Here is a 15,935-nt window from a genome sequence, read left to right as displayed (position 1 = left end):
GCCAGTATTATTTAAAGTACTGTTCATAATTGGTGCATATCATTTGTTACCCACATTCAGCCTGCAGTTAATTATAAAAGGTGAAAGAATACAATATTAATTTACAGTGCTTTGCTCATTCACACTGTACACTTTGCCTCAATAGTTGGGCTACAACTACATAAATGGTTTGTTCACCTTTCAGAGAGCTTTTGGATGTGATCTGAACCCCTATGTCCCAGCTCCAATTCCAGAACTAGCCAAGCAGTTCAGATATATATTGAAAGCCATAATTTAGATCAATATTGTCACTGTTAAGCCTTTCCCCATCCCCAGTCACCTGTACATGGAGGAAGAGCAGTGCAGAATGTGTCTGTCCATATTTTATTTTAATAAAAATAATAACAGCATGTATCACACTTGACAAATCCTTAAGACATTAATAATATTACAAAGCGTATAAAACGTAACTTTGCTTACTGCAAAAGTGTTTTGAAAGGTATGTCGTAGTTTTAGAACTAGCACCATTCTACAATTAAAAAAGAAGACGCTTTGTACGTTCCCGTTAGTGGGAGGACCGTGGCTTTGTGCTCCTTTTCCCTTTGGGGGAGGTCACTCACTTAATTTATGCTCTTGTGCTCTTTAGCCGCAGGGTATTAGCTCAGTTGCTTAGTGTGTGGTGCTGATTCGATCCCCGTAAGGTTCATATTCTTGCAGGTGGCTGGACTAGATGGCCCCTTCCAACTCTACAATCAACAAAATGTTTTTATAGACACAAATGAGACCTGAGATTCACTCTGAAGTACACTTATGACAGTTCTCTAGTTGAGGAGTCACTGCACAAAAAAGTAGATGGAGTAGCCATATGTTGTATACACAATTACAATCTACCATTATGCATATTGCAGCATATTTCTAGTACAGTTCTGCTTTCTTTTTTCTATAATACACGTTAGTGAGGACAGACTAATTTCAGGGTGGTACTCAAGAGTAGGCCCATTAAAATATGTTCTGATACAGGGCAAAGAATGATATACACTTTTTTGTGAATGGTTTTTGTATTCATAGCTTCAGTTACAATCCTTAGGGAAACATGACGCCCCATCTCCAGTACTGCTCATGGTGCTACCACGGCATCTGACTTTGGGATAACGGCTTTGAAAAAGATTTAGTTCAGTTCCTCCCATCGTAGAAGATTTTCTCTTCCTTGGAAAGATGATTATAAAACTACAGTTGGAGAGTAACCGAACAGGGCCGTGGCGCAGGAGTTTAACAGAAATGGACATTTTTGTTCTAAGCTCAAAATTCTTTACCACCTCTCAAAAAATACGTCACAAGATTTGTGTCACTCTTTTTTTTTTAAGTCACTGAAACCAATTTTGAGGCATTTCACGTTTTATAAAAATGCCAGTGTCTTCCCCTTACTTTAGCCTACTTCACTCTTACAAAGACAGGAGTATTCATTTTCACTGTCCACACTTTTAAGTATACACACACACATTTCAAACCACTTCTATTGTGCATACATTCTGACAGCAGTTTAGCTCCTACAAATTTTAAAAACAAACTACAGTTCATCATGTCCCTGTGGCTCTTGGTCTTTCAGTTTGAATTCATCAGCGGTTATCTTGCCATCTCCATTTCGGTCCTGATTGCTGAACATGTTTTTCACAATTGTTTCAGAATCAAAGCCAGGAGCTAACTTTCCTTTGCCAGCCTTGACTTGTTCATGGATGTAGTCGCCGAACTACAATATAAAAAACAAATACATTAGTGAAAAGTAAAATAATGTTTGCAGCCAGGTTATTTAATCTTAAAACTCCAGCGAATAGGATGTTGTGGTACCTTTGCATCTGTCCCCTCATATTCACATAAAGTGCTGAGGAAATACCAGTTAATACTTTAGTGAGTACAGTGGTACCTTGGTTTATAAACTTAATCTGTTCCAGAAGCCCGTTCTTAAACCAAAGCGTTCTGGACTTAAACCAAGGCATACTTTCCCATAGCAGCAGGGGACTCCATTTACAAATGGAACACACTCAACAGGAAGTGAAACATGTTCTGCTTCCAAGGCAAAGTTCACAAACCAAAACACCTACTTTCGGGTTTGCCGTGTTCTTAATCCAAGTTGTTCATAAACTAAGCTGTTCTTAAAGCAAGGTACCAATGTGTCTTTTGAGAGGTTCAGGTGTCAAATTAGTACTTAAATTCCAAGGTGCATGCCAGTACTGCCGCCGCTGCTGGAATTTCAAATAACCAAAAGGAATTGGGAAATTCCCATAAGCAGTGTTTGTATCCATTACTAAGTACTGTAACAGCTGCTGAGTCCTGACCCTTTGAGATTTTTTGTTAGGGACCTATGCCACAGACATTCAGTTAAGCTGGGCTTCAATCAGATCCTCTTAACTGGAGTAGCTATTCTATGAGTAGGATTATCCATCTCCCTCCTGTGCTCAAGACCTAGAAGCACATTGGTCTCTTGTTTCTGTAGAAATAATTGCTTTAATTTTCCCTAAATGATGTCCCATCAGAAGAGAAACATGATCTTAAATATACTGCTTGAAGACTGGGGCTCCACTCAGTGTCCTGTATGTTCACAGTAAGTCTGTGAACTTACTAGCTCCTATAGAATTTTTTTCCAATGCAGCTTTACTAGCCAAAACCTTACCTCTTCCAGAAGAACCTCTCCATTCTTATCTTTGTCAATCTCTTCAAAGAGATTAGGAGAGACTTCCTCATGCCATACAAACATATAGCCCTCTGGTAAGCCGGACACCAAGTCGAACAGTTCAATGTCAAAAACCAATACGGCGCTACCAGGCACTTCTCCTTCTGTAACAGTAAATAACAAAAAATAAAGTAAGAGTTCTGTTATGTAGGAGCGTTTTGGAATTTGGCCCACCCCCAACATTCACAAATTGTGCAGTTAATACAAATTGTTCACATTTCATCCACTGGCTTAGAAACATCAGCAAGCTAAAATATGAGAAAATAAAGCCTGCAGGATCCAAAAGAAATATAGCTAACGTATTCTTTATCTTAGAAGGTACACTATGCTTTGTGACTATTTGCACTTAAGGTAAGGTTGTTTGCTAATTCACAAGAATGTATAGCCTTTCCCCATTGCTTTATTAATTTGGGCTATTTTCATTCTGAGAGAAAACCATAAATATAATATAATATAATATAATATAATATAATATAATATAATATAATATAATATAATATAATATAATATAAGATGCACCTCTTTACCTTAGCTTTTAAAAATTGAAGTGTATAATTTTAGGACACATTTCTATAAATTTAAGTTTAAAACTGTTTTTAATATTGTGTTTTTAATTGTTGTAACCTGCCCTGGGACCTTGGTGGGAAGGGTGGGTAATAAATGGTGGGGGGTAAAATAATAATAATAATAATAATAATAATAATAATAATAATAATAATAATAATAATAATATCATTACACAGCTATATTCTCAACATCTCATGTTGTGAATATACTTTTTAGACTAATATTTTTACTTAAATTGCATGGAGGATACACTACTTCAAAGCTGTTCATGAACCAATGAACACATTTAAGGAACAAAACAAGACTGCTCACAGAAGTCAGCTGTGACACATGCTACAGAAGACCAGACACATCTGTGTGTCAGCATCACTATTAGCTTCACTTACCAACTCCAGCCTCTCCGTAGCCAAGGTGGGGTGGGATAATAACTGTTCTTTTCTCTCCAACACACATATCTCTGAGACCCATATCCATTCCCAATACAACCTGTCCAGAACCCAGCACTATATTATAGGTTTTCCCAAGGCTAAACCTGAAAGAAGAAAATAGTAGTTCATAAGCTAGGATGTGCCAATGTAACATCAAAATTCCACCTCCTCTATCCTTTTGACATTTACCCTTTCCAATTTCTATGTGATGATCTGAATTCTTAATAGACCCTTTCTAAGAAATACATTATGGGATGGGTCTAAACCACTGAGTCTAGGGCTTGCCGATCAGAAGGTCGGCGGTTCGAATCCCCGTGACGGGGTGAGCTCCCGTTGCTTGGTCCCTGCTCCTGCCAACCTAGCAGTTTGAAAGCACGTCAAAGTGCAAGTAGATAAATAGGTACCACTTCGGCGGGAAGGTAAATGGCGTTTCCGTGCGCTGCTCTGGTTTGCCAGAAGCGGCTTAGTCATGCTGGCCACATGACCCGGAAACTGTATGCCGGCTCCATCAGCCAGTAAAGCAAGATGAGTGCCGCAACCCCAGAGTCGTCTGTGAGTGGACTTAACTGTCAGGGGTCCCTTTACCTTTAGCTTTAAGAAATACATTGCAAGTTGGACCATGCAGAAAATTTGTTAAGACAAGTGACCCCAGAATCCAGAAATCCCTCAGTCTGATTAGCCCTTCCCTTCATCATTACTCTCTCACCAATTGTAACTTGATGAAAGCAAATTTATAGAAATAAGTGATGGGGTACTCCCACATGCACAAAATATTCCCAGTTTCATGCTTCTATTGTTCTTTGCTGCTAAACTACATACTTACGTTGAGTCTAGCACAGTGCCATCTAAGAGTGAGGCATTGTAGTGATACTTCACGTAATCGCCTTTCTTGCTCAGAACAGAGCAATTGCTAGGTTTGTAATGGGTGGTAATAGCCACAGAGTCAGATGGATTGTGGAAGTCTATCACATGAATATCAAAGACCAGCACAGCAGATCCCGGAATCTTTCCTAGAACAATAAATGATATGAAATATGAAAAGAAGCCACCCACCCTTCTGCTCTTACAGTAAAGAACTGATCTGATATACTAAAATTATGTATTCCACAAATGAGGCTTGGTCATCTCCAAACGTCATGAAAGGGGCTTTTCAGAGGTTGGCAAGTGTGATAATTTTCCACTAGCACGAATTCCATGCACTTTCAAGAGATGGTGAGACATGAGATAATTATATTTTCAGTATTCCTAGTTAAAAGCTGAAAAGCAGAGACATCACCTTGCCAACAAAGGTCCGTATAGTTAAAGCTATGGTTTTCCCAGTAGTGATGTATGGAAGTGAGAGCTGGACCATAAAGAAGGCTGATCGCCAAAGAATTGATGCTTTTGAATTATGGTGCTGGGGGAGACTCTTGAGAGTCCCATGGACTGCAAGAAGATCAAACCTCTCCATTCTGAAGGAAATCAGCCCTGAGTGCTCACTGGAAGGACAGATCCTGAAGCTGAGGCTCCAATACTTTGGCCACCTCATGAGAAGAGAAGACTCCCTGGAAAAGACCCTGATGCTGGGAAAGATGGAGGGCACAAGGAGAAGGGGACGACAGAGGATGAGATGGTTGGACAGTGTTCTTGAAGCTACCAGCATGAGTTTGGCCAAACTGCGGGAGGCAGTGGAAGACAGGAGTACCTGGTGTGCTCTGGTCCATGGGGTCACAAAGAGTTGGACACAACTAAACAACAACAACATCCTAAGCAAAAAAAGCAGTCTCAGCTGAGGCATGATCTTGCAGTGGAGTGTGAACAGGCTAGGTGAGGACCAAGTGGCCACATGGCAGGACTACTATACTGGTGCATAGGTGGAAAAAGCAGCCTGCCTGGGGCAGATGCTGTAACAGAAGGGGCCATGATGCCAGTAGAAGATATGGTAAGCTGGAGAGCTTCATGAAGCAGAGCCATGCAAGCCTTAATCCGCCTAGCTAAACTGCCTAGGTCAGCGGTTCTCAACCTGTGGGTCCCCAGATGTTGTTGGACTACAACTCCCATCATTCGTGAGATCTGGCCTTGCTAGCTAGGGGTGATGGGAGTTGTAGTTCAACAACATCTGGGGACCCACAGGTTGAGAAAGGCTGGCTTAGGTGAAAGGAGACAAACGGGGTCAGTTTGTTTGTATGTGGGCTTGATGTAAATTTTGAGCACCTGCCTGATGTTCAGGTTGGGCCATGCTGCTGCTGCTGCACTGTGGGGTGGATTCGGGCAGAAAGAGGGGAGAATTCACTCACCTTGCTTATGGAAAGTGGAGTTGACAATGACCACAAATATGATTACAATATGTCAGTGACTACATTGGCATTGGGGTTTGCCCTGCAGCTAATGCCAAGGTTCCTTGGGGTTGTTTGACCACCTGAATAGGTGTTAGGCTGGTCTGAAGCCACTGAGCAAAAGCCCAAGCGGGTGGGAGTGGGGGAACGGCAGTAAACAGAAGAGCGGAAGGAGAAAAAGAAGGGGAAACGCCTCTTTCTTTGTAAACAAGGAGCCAACAAGAAAACTGGAGAGCTGAGAAGTTCTGCAAAGCAAAGGCAAGCACAAATTGAAGCTTTGCCAGGAGAAAGGGCTACAGCAGCTTCCATTGATTCCTATCTTCTAACCAGGAAGGTGGCAGGCCTTTGAATAAACATTCACAATTTTATTCAAGCAAAATATGAAGAAAGACAATGCAATAACACTTACAGTTATTTAATATGCTGAAGATAACAAATAATGTAACAAACCAGAAGGGGAAGATGAGGGAAGTCAATGGGAGGGAGGGAATTGTAAAATGTAAAACTGGATAATTGTATTTGCAATTTGCTATAACAAAAGAAATCTAATTTTAAAAAATTTTATATATATATATATATATATATATATATATATATATATATATATATATATATATTTGCTTTCGTAGATTTTCACGGGTACAGGAATGCAGGTTTTGGTGTCTTCGGGTGTCTTCCCGTGTAAGAGTTGGGGTGTCTAGGCGACGTTTCGACGAGGTCTCACTCGTCATCTTCAGGCTGGTGCTTTCGGCTTCTTGTTACTGGAACAGAGCAGGATCTCAGTGTTTGAGTTCCTATAAATACTGTTGAGGGGGTGTGGTGTATAGCCTCCAACGTTCTGGGCAGAGAGGAAGTTCCCAGGTTAGTGTGCCTTTTCTTCTTTTGTTCCTTAATTACTTGAGGGATATCTTGAGTGATTTCTTGAGTGATATTCTGAGTACCACTTAGGTGGGTCATTAGGTGTGGATTAGTTGCTAAAGCTTTCGTGTCTTGACCTCTTGAGCTTGTGAAGAGTTTTTCTGAGAAGATGGCTGTACTGCACTTAGTTGTGCTCTGGCTTGGCTTCGGGTATAGGGGCGAGCTGTGGTTTTGTGCCCTGTGCCAGCCAGATCTGTGTAGGGATTGCAGGGGGGTGCAGCATCCGGAGGTGCCACTATGGTTTGGCTACTGGATGGTGTCTGTAATTTATCTGTGGAGAGGGTCTGGGTTTGGGTCTGGTGTGGTTGATTGGTGATGGCGTTCTGTGTGCCTCTGGTTCTGGTGTCGGTTTTTGTGGGGAGGGCTAATTTCCAGATGTCTGGCAGGCGGGACGTGTCGTCACGCTTGTTCATGTTGTGAGGGTGTTTCTCTATCTCGATGGCTTCCATGATTATTCTCTTGTGGTGATGTTCCATGTTAAAGAGCAATTTGGAATCTGCAAAATTAATTTCGTGTCCTGTTTCTTTCATGTGTTGGAAAAGAGAGGAAGTTTTTTCTTCTTTTTTGACGGCATTCTTGTGTTCTGCGATACGTGCATTTATTCGTCTGTTTGTTTGTCCAATGTACGTGGCTGGGCAGACTTTGCAGGGTATTTCATAGACCCCTTGGTTTTCCAACTGGATTTTATCTTTGGGGTTTCTGAGGATATTGGCTATTTTTTGGTTGGTGCAAAAGGCTGTTTTGATATTGTGTTTATGGAGGATTTTGCTAATTTTATCTGTAGTGCCCTTGATATAAGGAAGGAGGGCCATGCCATTGTTTTCTTCTGTGTCTTGGTTTTTTGGGGGTGTTTCTTTTTGGATTAGCTTCGTAACCCTGTTTTGCTGGTATCCATTGGCGATTAACACATTTGAGAGATTCTGTAACTCAGTTGTCAAGTGGTCTTTGTCAGCCAGGCGTTTGGTTCTGGAGATGAGAGTCTTGGCTACGGAGTTTATTTGTGCAGGGTGGTGGTGTGATTGTGCATGTAAGTAGCGGTTGGTGTGTGTTTTTTTCCGGTAGATAGTGTGTCCTAGGGAGCCATCAGGTTTTTTGTAGATTATGTGATCTCTTGTAGATTATGTGATCTCTTATGTGATCTCTTGTTCCTACGCAACTGCCGAGACAACAACTTAATTCCCACATGCTTCCAACTTAAATTCCACTCTAAAACCCCAGCTACCGAAAGGATCCTGAAACGAACTGAACTATCCCTAATCAGAAACGAAATACATAAGAAAAGATACCTACTAAACCAAACCAACAAAGATCTGCTCACTCTTCACCTCAAACTCTGTAACAAAATCCACCCTGCACTCTGGGACAAATGCAAACAACTAGCCGTCTGGAGAGCTGAAACTGAGACCTCACATAAGACAGACAGACACACCAACAAACTCCACAAACTGTGTGTTTTTTTCCCGGTAGATAGTGTGTCCTAGTGAGCCATCAGGTTTTTTGTAGATTAGGACGTCAAGGAAGGGAAGTTGGTTGTTGGCTTCTATTTCCATAGTGAATTGTATTTTGGGGTGTAGGCTGTTGAGATGTGTGAGGAAGCTATCTAGTTTTTCTTTCCCGTGTGGCCAAATTACAAAGGTGTCGTCAACATATCTGAGCCAAAGTTTGGGTTTGTGTTCTGACTTGTCTAAAGCATTGGTTTCAAAGTGTTCCATGTACAAATTTGCGATGACCGGTGAGAGGGGTGATCCCATAGGTGCTCCTTCTATCTGTTTGTATCTTTGTCTATTGTGGATGAAGTACGTGTTGGTTAGGCAGTGGTTGGTCAGGTCCAGGATGTATTCGGGGGGATTGTATTTGTTTTGAATGGCTGTCAAGGCTTCATTAATGGGCACTTGTGTGAAGAGAGATACAACATCGAAGCTCACAAGTAGGTCATCGGGATGTAGGTTTTGCTTCTTTATTGTTTCTATGAACTGGAAGGAGTTTGTAACGTGTGAAGCGATGGATTCTGCATAGGGCTGAAGTTGCTTAGCGAGAAATTTAGCGAGATTTTGTAGAGGTGAGCCTATGGAGCTGACTATTGGTCTGAGTGGTGTTCCTTCTTTGTGTATCTTGGGGAGACCGAGAGTTTGGGGCATCTGGATGATTTTTCTCTGGGGATGATTCTTAGCTGGATTTCTTCACTGATAGGAGAGGCTTTTATTTTGGATTTGGTGGTTTTTTCCAGATAGGTGGTGGGATCTGTTTTTATAGGTTGGTAGGTAGGGTCTTGGAGTAGACTTGATAGTTTTGCTTGGTAGTCCGATGTGTTCATCACAACAGTGGCATTACCTTTGTCTGCTGGGAGAATGATTATGTTGTTGTCTTTCCTCAGGTTGGTGAGTGCTTTCTGTTCTTCTTTGTGTAAATTGCTTCTGGGTGGTTTGCTGGAGCAGAGGATGTTGGTGACTTCAAGTCTGATTTTATTGGCTTCATCTGGGTTGATTTTGGTTAGGCTAGCTTCGACTCCGCATATGATGTTTTCCGTGGGGATGCGTCTCGGGGCGACTGCAAAGTTGAAACCTTTGGAGAGTACTTTGGTTTCAGTTGAGGTGAGGATCCTGTCTGATATGTTATGTACTGTTTGTTTCATGGGTTGTTGTGGAGGGTGGCTGGGCTTCTGGCGTTTCTCTAGTTTGTGGAGTTTGTTGGTGTGTCTGTCTGTTTTATGTGAGGTCTCAGTTTCAGCTCTCAGTTTCACCTCCGGATGCTGCACCCCCCTGCAATCCCTACACAGATCTGGCTGGCACAGGGCACAAAACCACAGCTCGCCCCTATACACGAAGCCAAGCCAGAGCACAACTAAGTGCAGTACAGCCATCTTCTCAGAAAAACTCTTCACAAGCTCAAGAGGTCAAGACACGAAAGCTTTAGCAACTAATCCACACCTAATGACCCACCTAAGTGGTACTCAGAATATCACTCAAGAAATCACTCAAGATATCCCTCAAGTAATTAAGGAACAAAAGAAGAAAAGGCACACTAACCTGGGAACTTCCTCTCTGCCCAGAACGTTGGAGGCTATACACCACACCCCCTCAACAGTATTTATAGGAACTCAAACACTGAGATCCTGCTCTGTTCCAGTAACAAGAAGCCGAAAGCACCAGCCTGAAGATGACGAGTGAGACCTCGTCGAAACGTCGCCTAGACACCCCAACTCTTACACGGGAAGACACCCGAAGACACCAAAACCTGCATTCCTGTACCCGTGAAAATCTACGAAAGCATATATATATATATATATATATATATATATATATATATATATATGGATGGAAGATGGAAGGCCAACAAACTTATTCCATGCAGTACACTGGGCCTTAAATCTTTTAAATGCTGAAGTAAAAGAATGACTGGAGGGCACTGCTGCTGAATTAAAAACAGTACTCACCTCTTCCCTCTTCGCCATACCCTAAGTGAGGTGGAATGGTTATTCTCCTCTTCTCTCCAATGCACACGCCAAGCAAGCCTTCATCCATCCCAGCAATCACATAACCTTTCCCAATGTAGGTATCATATGTTCGGTTCCGTGAATAACTACAGGCAAAAAGGAAAAACCTTTGCTTAACTAAGATTGTTATCAGTATGCCCATAGCTTACTGGCTTGACAGCAAAAACATCAGAAAGAAGTATCAACAGGGTGTAGTGGAACTGATGAAGTCATGTCTTATAATAGCACCAAACTTAAGTGTGACTATAAGAAGTGAGGAAATTAAGCTAGCAAAACAAATACGTAAATGTGTATAATATGGTAAAACTTCAACTGTGAATAAAAAAGCAAGCCAAATATGTACCGTATTTTTTGCTCTATAAGACTCACTTTTTCCCTCCCAAAAAGTAAGGGTAAATGCGTGTGCGTCTTATGGGGCGAATGCAGGCTGCGCAGCTATCCCAGAAGCCAGAACAGCAAGAGGGATTGCTGCTTTCACTGCGCAGCGATCCCTCTTGCTGTTCTGGCTTCTGGGATTCAGAATATTTTTTCTTGTTTTCCTCCTCCAAAAACTAGATGAGTCTTGTGGTCTGGTGCGTCTTATAGAGCGAAAAATACGGTGACAGGATTACAGATATATTAACGGATAGGTGAAGTAACCTTAAACAATACTGAGCAGACCAAGCGCATAGACAAGAAAACTATTTTAATATACTGTATAGCAGCAAAATGAGAAGTCACGTGAGATGAACAGAACTAGAAAAGCTATCCACTTTGTGGTATGAAAAACACAAAATAAAAAACTGAGCCTGAATAGCATATTAATGTCATCAAATCAAGAGACACTACTCTCATGACATAAGGTTGTGTCTTGTCATCCCTTGGTTTTTATTCCAGAAATTCCTAAATAGGTCCCATTCAGATTCAAACTTCTTAAACCCTTGTTTTCTCTGTCTAACCGACATAATCCATATGATCTTACTCAAAGTAGCCATGCTTTTATGAAGGGGATTTTTTTCTCTTTCATTGTCTTGCACAGACAATTCTAGTGGATAGTACCATTTGAAACAGTAATTTATCTTTTCTGTTTGATAGATGTTGTGTTTGAAAGATGTTGATCTTTCAAGTATGTCAACAAAAATAGCACTGTGCACCTAGGTCCACCATGCATCTGAATTTGGCTGCAAGGATGTTTTGGACAAATCATGCCCATCTGTCAGTCACTTGATGTCATATAACATCAGGCATAGAGATCCGTTATCTCCAGTCTAAGCACTATGTGCTAAGATGGGATGTAATGGCTAATTTTTTCTATTCTTTTAGGTTTATTGAAACAGATGCTCTTTGTTAAATCATGTGCCCCTGGAAGTAAATGTCCAAAAGCAATTATCCACAACAGAAAGAAGCAAAGGATTTATTGTTTTGATTGGTGATATTATTCTTATTGCACATTGACATGTTTTGATAAAACATGCTATAAACGTAAAGAATTGGTTTTCATCGTACAAGTTATTATAAACTAGCTTTAGCACAGATCCACTTTTGCTTCCCATTTATTATCATGGAAAGTGGAAAACCCACTAAACATTTATACACTAAAGTTACTCAAGAGGAGAAATAGGAAGTATTTTTAAATTTTCCCAAATGTGTTTACTTTATGTGCTGGGGTCCTATTAGCTGTGCTTTTCTGTCTGTTTGTTGAATGTAGTAATCTATGCCATCATCTTCTGTGCATTTATTACTTAAATCTCTTGTTTCAAACAGAGAAAAATGAGAATTCCGGATGACCCACATCCGTTGGAACCGTTGCTCTACTTTTTAAAACTTTTTCTTAGTCTTATTTATTGATTGATTATTGAAGACATTTACCAAGCTACTTAGAATACCTTTCAAGAATGCTCAGCAGAACAGAGCTATAAAAACACACAGAGAAAGAAACGGAAAGTAGGAAACGTGTGTTTAGCAGTGTGGTTACCTAGAATCAAACAATGTCCCATCCAAAAGTGTACCATTATAATGGTATCTGAGGAAGTCCCCTACTTGGCTTCTACGCTCACAGGTTTCAGGCACATATTGTTGTTCCACAGCAATGCTGTCTTTGGGGTTGTGGAGATCTAAGAGAGCCACATCAAAGACCAGAGACGCTTGACCCGGGATTTCTTTACCTATAACCAAGGTGGACGGTAGGCATTTAAGTCAACGCAAGAATTCAGAAAGAAATTCAAGCTAACCCCACATATATACATACCCTCAACCCCACATCTATTCCATGCTATAATATACATTTCATTTCTCTGCACCCCCACCAATTCTAAAGCAACTTATGTTTATTAACATAAGAGATTCTGCTTCCAGGAATTTTAAAAAATAACTTCCATTTTGTTAATAGCAGTCTGGTTATTCTGCCAATTTTCTATCTGGGAAAAAATAAAAGAAAGTTGAAAGAAATTAAGCTGTAACTGAGATTAAAGATGAACATTCCCTGGGCAATCAGATATTGAGTTGATTGATCAGTTGCTTCCTACACAAAACATTATGAGTTCAAATTCTGTGGAAAAATCTTCTCTTGATTTATGTTTCTCAGGGTTGCCTAATATTCACTAGCATGGACAAACACAAACCCCTGTGTTGCAAAATGTAACAATCAACACAAATGCAAACGCAACACGCTGGCTAATAACTGGTAGTGGATATATAATTAATTACAATGTCATTCAAAATATACTAATACGCCACTTCAAAATAAAGTGCATATCATACAGTACATCTCACAAAATATACAAGTGACTGTAAGTTGTTGTACATATAAGAGTCAAATGAGGAGTCAAACAAGTCAATGAATAGCAAGGAACACCAAGCCGTCTCTCAAAGGAAAATGTCCTATAAAAGTCTCAAAGGAAGATGTCTCTCAGGAGTCTTAAAAGGAAGTGGGTTGCGCTGTGGGTTAAACCATAGAGCCTAGGGCTTGCTGATCAGAAGGTCGGCGGTTCAAATCCCCACGACGGGGTGAGCTCTCGTCACTCGGTCCCTGCTCCTGCCAACCTAGCAGTTTGAAAGCACTTCAAAGTGCAAGTAGATAAATAGGTACTGCTCCGGCGGGAAGGTAAACAGCGTTTCCGTGTGCTGCTCTGGTTCGCCAGAAGCGGCTTAGTCATGCTGGCCACATGACCCGGAAGCTGTACGCCGGCTCCCTCGGCCAATAAAGCGAGATGAGCGCCGCAACCCCAGAGTCGGCCATGACTGGACCTAATGGTCAGGGGTCCCTTTACCTTTACCTTACCAGTTATTAGCCAGTGTGTTGCTTTTGCATTTGTGTTAATATTCAAGACCAGCATAAACAAATTTGGCGTTTACCATCTCCGTCTTCTCCATACGCCATGAAAGGCGGTACTGTGATGATGCGCTTTTCTCCGACACACATTCCAAGGAGACCTTTGTCCATACCGGGGATCAGCCAACCGATACCCACATAAGTGTCATATGTTCGCATTCTATTGTGGCTGAAAATATAACAAAAAAGCAAGTTACTCATAGCCAGCATCTTCCTTTTTAACACTGGAAGCAGGAAAAAATGTGATGAGTTGGGCTGAGTAAAATCAATGTAGACCAATGTGCATTTTGTTTCAAACCATTTTAGAAGTATACAGAGTATAAAACAACAAAACTTAGTTGCACAAAGGCAAAGACACCAAATATGCCACATTCTTTCCCTATTGCTTTAGTGGTTAAAAGCTGAACATTTGAAGCTGCCTTATAGCAGGCAAGAGAGACCATTGGTTTATTGAGTCCAATGTTGTCTTATACTGACAGGAAGTGGTTTTCCTAAGCCTCAGGCATAGATTTTGTTCCCAGCCCTGCCAACAAAATATTTTCATTCACATTTTTATGGAAATTCTCACAGAAGCCCTCAAAAATCAAGACCTCAAAAAACATGAATAAAAAGAAAGAAATATATATTAACTACCTCGAGTCAAACAGTGTACCATCTAGAAATGTCCCATTGTAATGGTATCTTACAAAATCAGACACCTGGATCGTTCTTGTGCAATTTTCTGGCTTGTAATAAGTTTGAATATGAACTTGGTCTTCAGAATTCCAAAGGTCGATCAAAAGCACATCAAAGTGAAGCACTGAGTTTGCAGGAATTACACCAGCTGTGAATGCAAAATATATTAAAACGGAAATGATGCTTGCTTAAAAAACTGAATTAATGTAACAAACAACTGTCTCTTTTCAGATGTAGCAGGCATGCACAAAGGATGTGCTGGCTTAGGAACTGTTTCACCAGTGGCCCAGGCGTACAGAGACAGAGGCCACATTTAGAGTACTATAATACCACTTTCAGCTGTCATGGCTTCACCCAAAGCATTCTGGGAGCTGTAGTTTGCTAAGAGTTACTGGATACAGCCCACCATTCCCCTCCCAGAGCAAGAATTCCCAGGATGGTTTATCAATCAATCCCTCTTTACAGGGAACTTGAAGTGCCTCTGTTTATCAAGGATTTGGGAAAACAACGGACTTAAGAGTGAATTCACTTTATTACTGTCACCCTGCTCCATCACTACTGAAGCCTCATATTGTATTAAATTAATCTTGATCAGAACAGGACAACAACTTGTTCCTCACTGAGGAACAAGATGGATATTTCTGCCATCACGTATCTCTGCAACAATTGTAGCTAGAAGTCCACCTCAAAGAAATTAACAATGGGGAGAAAACAAAGATCCTCACATTTTTCAAAAAAGGGGGGAAAGGACTTGATGTGGAGAACAGGGGGAAACTTTAGCAATGATAGTTTGCTTGGTGTGCATGACATTGTAGTAATCTGGCCTCTTGAACTCGATTCATATAACATATCCAGAGATCTAAATATGTGGACTGAGCAGGAGCAGGAACTCCACGTGTTTCTCAGAAGTTCAGAACTTAAAATGAAGATGTGGAGTTTGGGAGACAGGGTCCGTCAGCATGGTCCCATGTCCTCCTCATCCACACATCCAGATCCACAGATATATCCCATGAACAGGACTTATCAGGCAGCAATGCATTCATTAAAAAATCGGGTTTGATGAACTTGTTAGAAACTCTGTATTTTCAACAAGCTTATCTTGGATGAACATTTCCATACAGAGTACTGTACTCACAAACACCTTCACTCCCGTAGCCAAGATGGGGTGGGATTTTTACGAACCGCCTCTCATTCACACACATGCCAATCAGAGCTTTGTCCATCCCAGCAATAAGCTGGCCTTTCCCCACAAACACGTTGAATGTGGAACCCCTGTCATAGCTAGAGAGAGAGAGAGAGAGAGAGAGAGAGAGAGAGAGAGAGAGAACACACACAGTAGGTTACTTGCAAATTCATTTGCAATTCACTTAAATCCAGTTTGCAGGTATTTTGTTGGCAGCTCTTTTATTTTTACCCATTTCTCAGTCATGACTATGACTAACAGCTGCTGATTCCCCCATGAATTTGTCTCATTTCTCTTTCAAAAACCATCTAAACAAGTGTTGCTTTCATACCTTGTGTG

The 15,935-nt window shown here is 41.0% G+C and overlaps 1 protein-coding gene across 2 annotated transcripts; it reads right to left on the bottom strand.

The window, feature by feature from the left end:
• Nucleotides 1-349: 349 nt before the first annotated feature.
• On the bottom strand, nucleotides 350-15,727 carry FKBP9 (FKBP prolyl isomerase 9). Of its 2 annotated transcripts, none has more exons than XM_083468828.1 (9): nucleotides 15,555-15,727; nucleotides 14,372-14,561; nucleotides 13,762-13,907; nucleotides 12,383-12,572; nucleotides 10,369-10,514; nucleotides 4,526-4,712; nucleotides 3,661-3,806; nucleotides 2,648-2,811; nucleotides 350-1,726 (listed from the first exon to the last, which is right to left on the bottom strand). In XM_083468828.1, exons 1-9 carry the CDS (start codon nucleotides 15,634-15,636, stop codon nucleotides 1,547-1,549), a joined length of 1,431 nt encoding a protein of 476 aa, XP_083324954.1. In that variant the 5' UTR covers nucleotides 15,637-15,727; the 3' UTR covers nucleotides 350-1,546. The 2 variants fall into 2 exon arrangements, with proteins under 2 accessions (XP_083324954.1, XP_083324953.1); XM_083468827.1 differs by having other exon boundaries at nucleotides 15,549-15,726.
• Between the last annotated feature and the right edge of the window lie 208 nt (nucleotides 15,728-15,935).

Source organism: Podarcis liolepis (assembly GCF_965112155.1).
Source record: "Podarcis liolepis genome assembly, chromosome: 12".
Lineage (NCBI taxonomy): Eukaryota > Metazoa > Chordata > Lepidosauria > Squamata > Lacertidae > Podarcis > Podarcis liolepis.
This window is presented reverse-complemented; position numbering and strand designations above follow the sequence as displayed.

Bases quoted from the DNA above. Each gene is read 5' to 3' on its own strand.
- FKBP9 (XM_083468827.1), bottom strand. From the start codon at position 15,636: ATGGACAAAGCTCTGATTGGCATGTGTGTGAATGAGAGGCGGTTCGTA. The intron at 14,562-15,548 runs GTGAGTACAGTA...TTGCATTCACAG, and splicing joins CTACGGGAGTGAAGGTGTTT to CTGGTGTAATTCCTGCAAAC. The intron at 2,812-3,660 runs GTAAGTGAAGCT...TTACTGTTACAG, and splicing joins CTACGGAGAGGCTGGAGTTG to AAGGAGAAGTGCCTGGTAGC.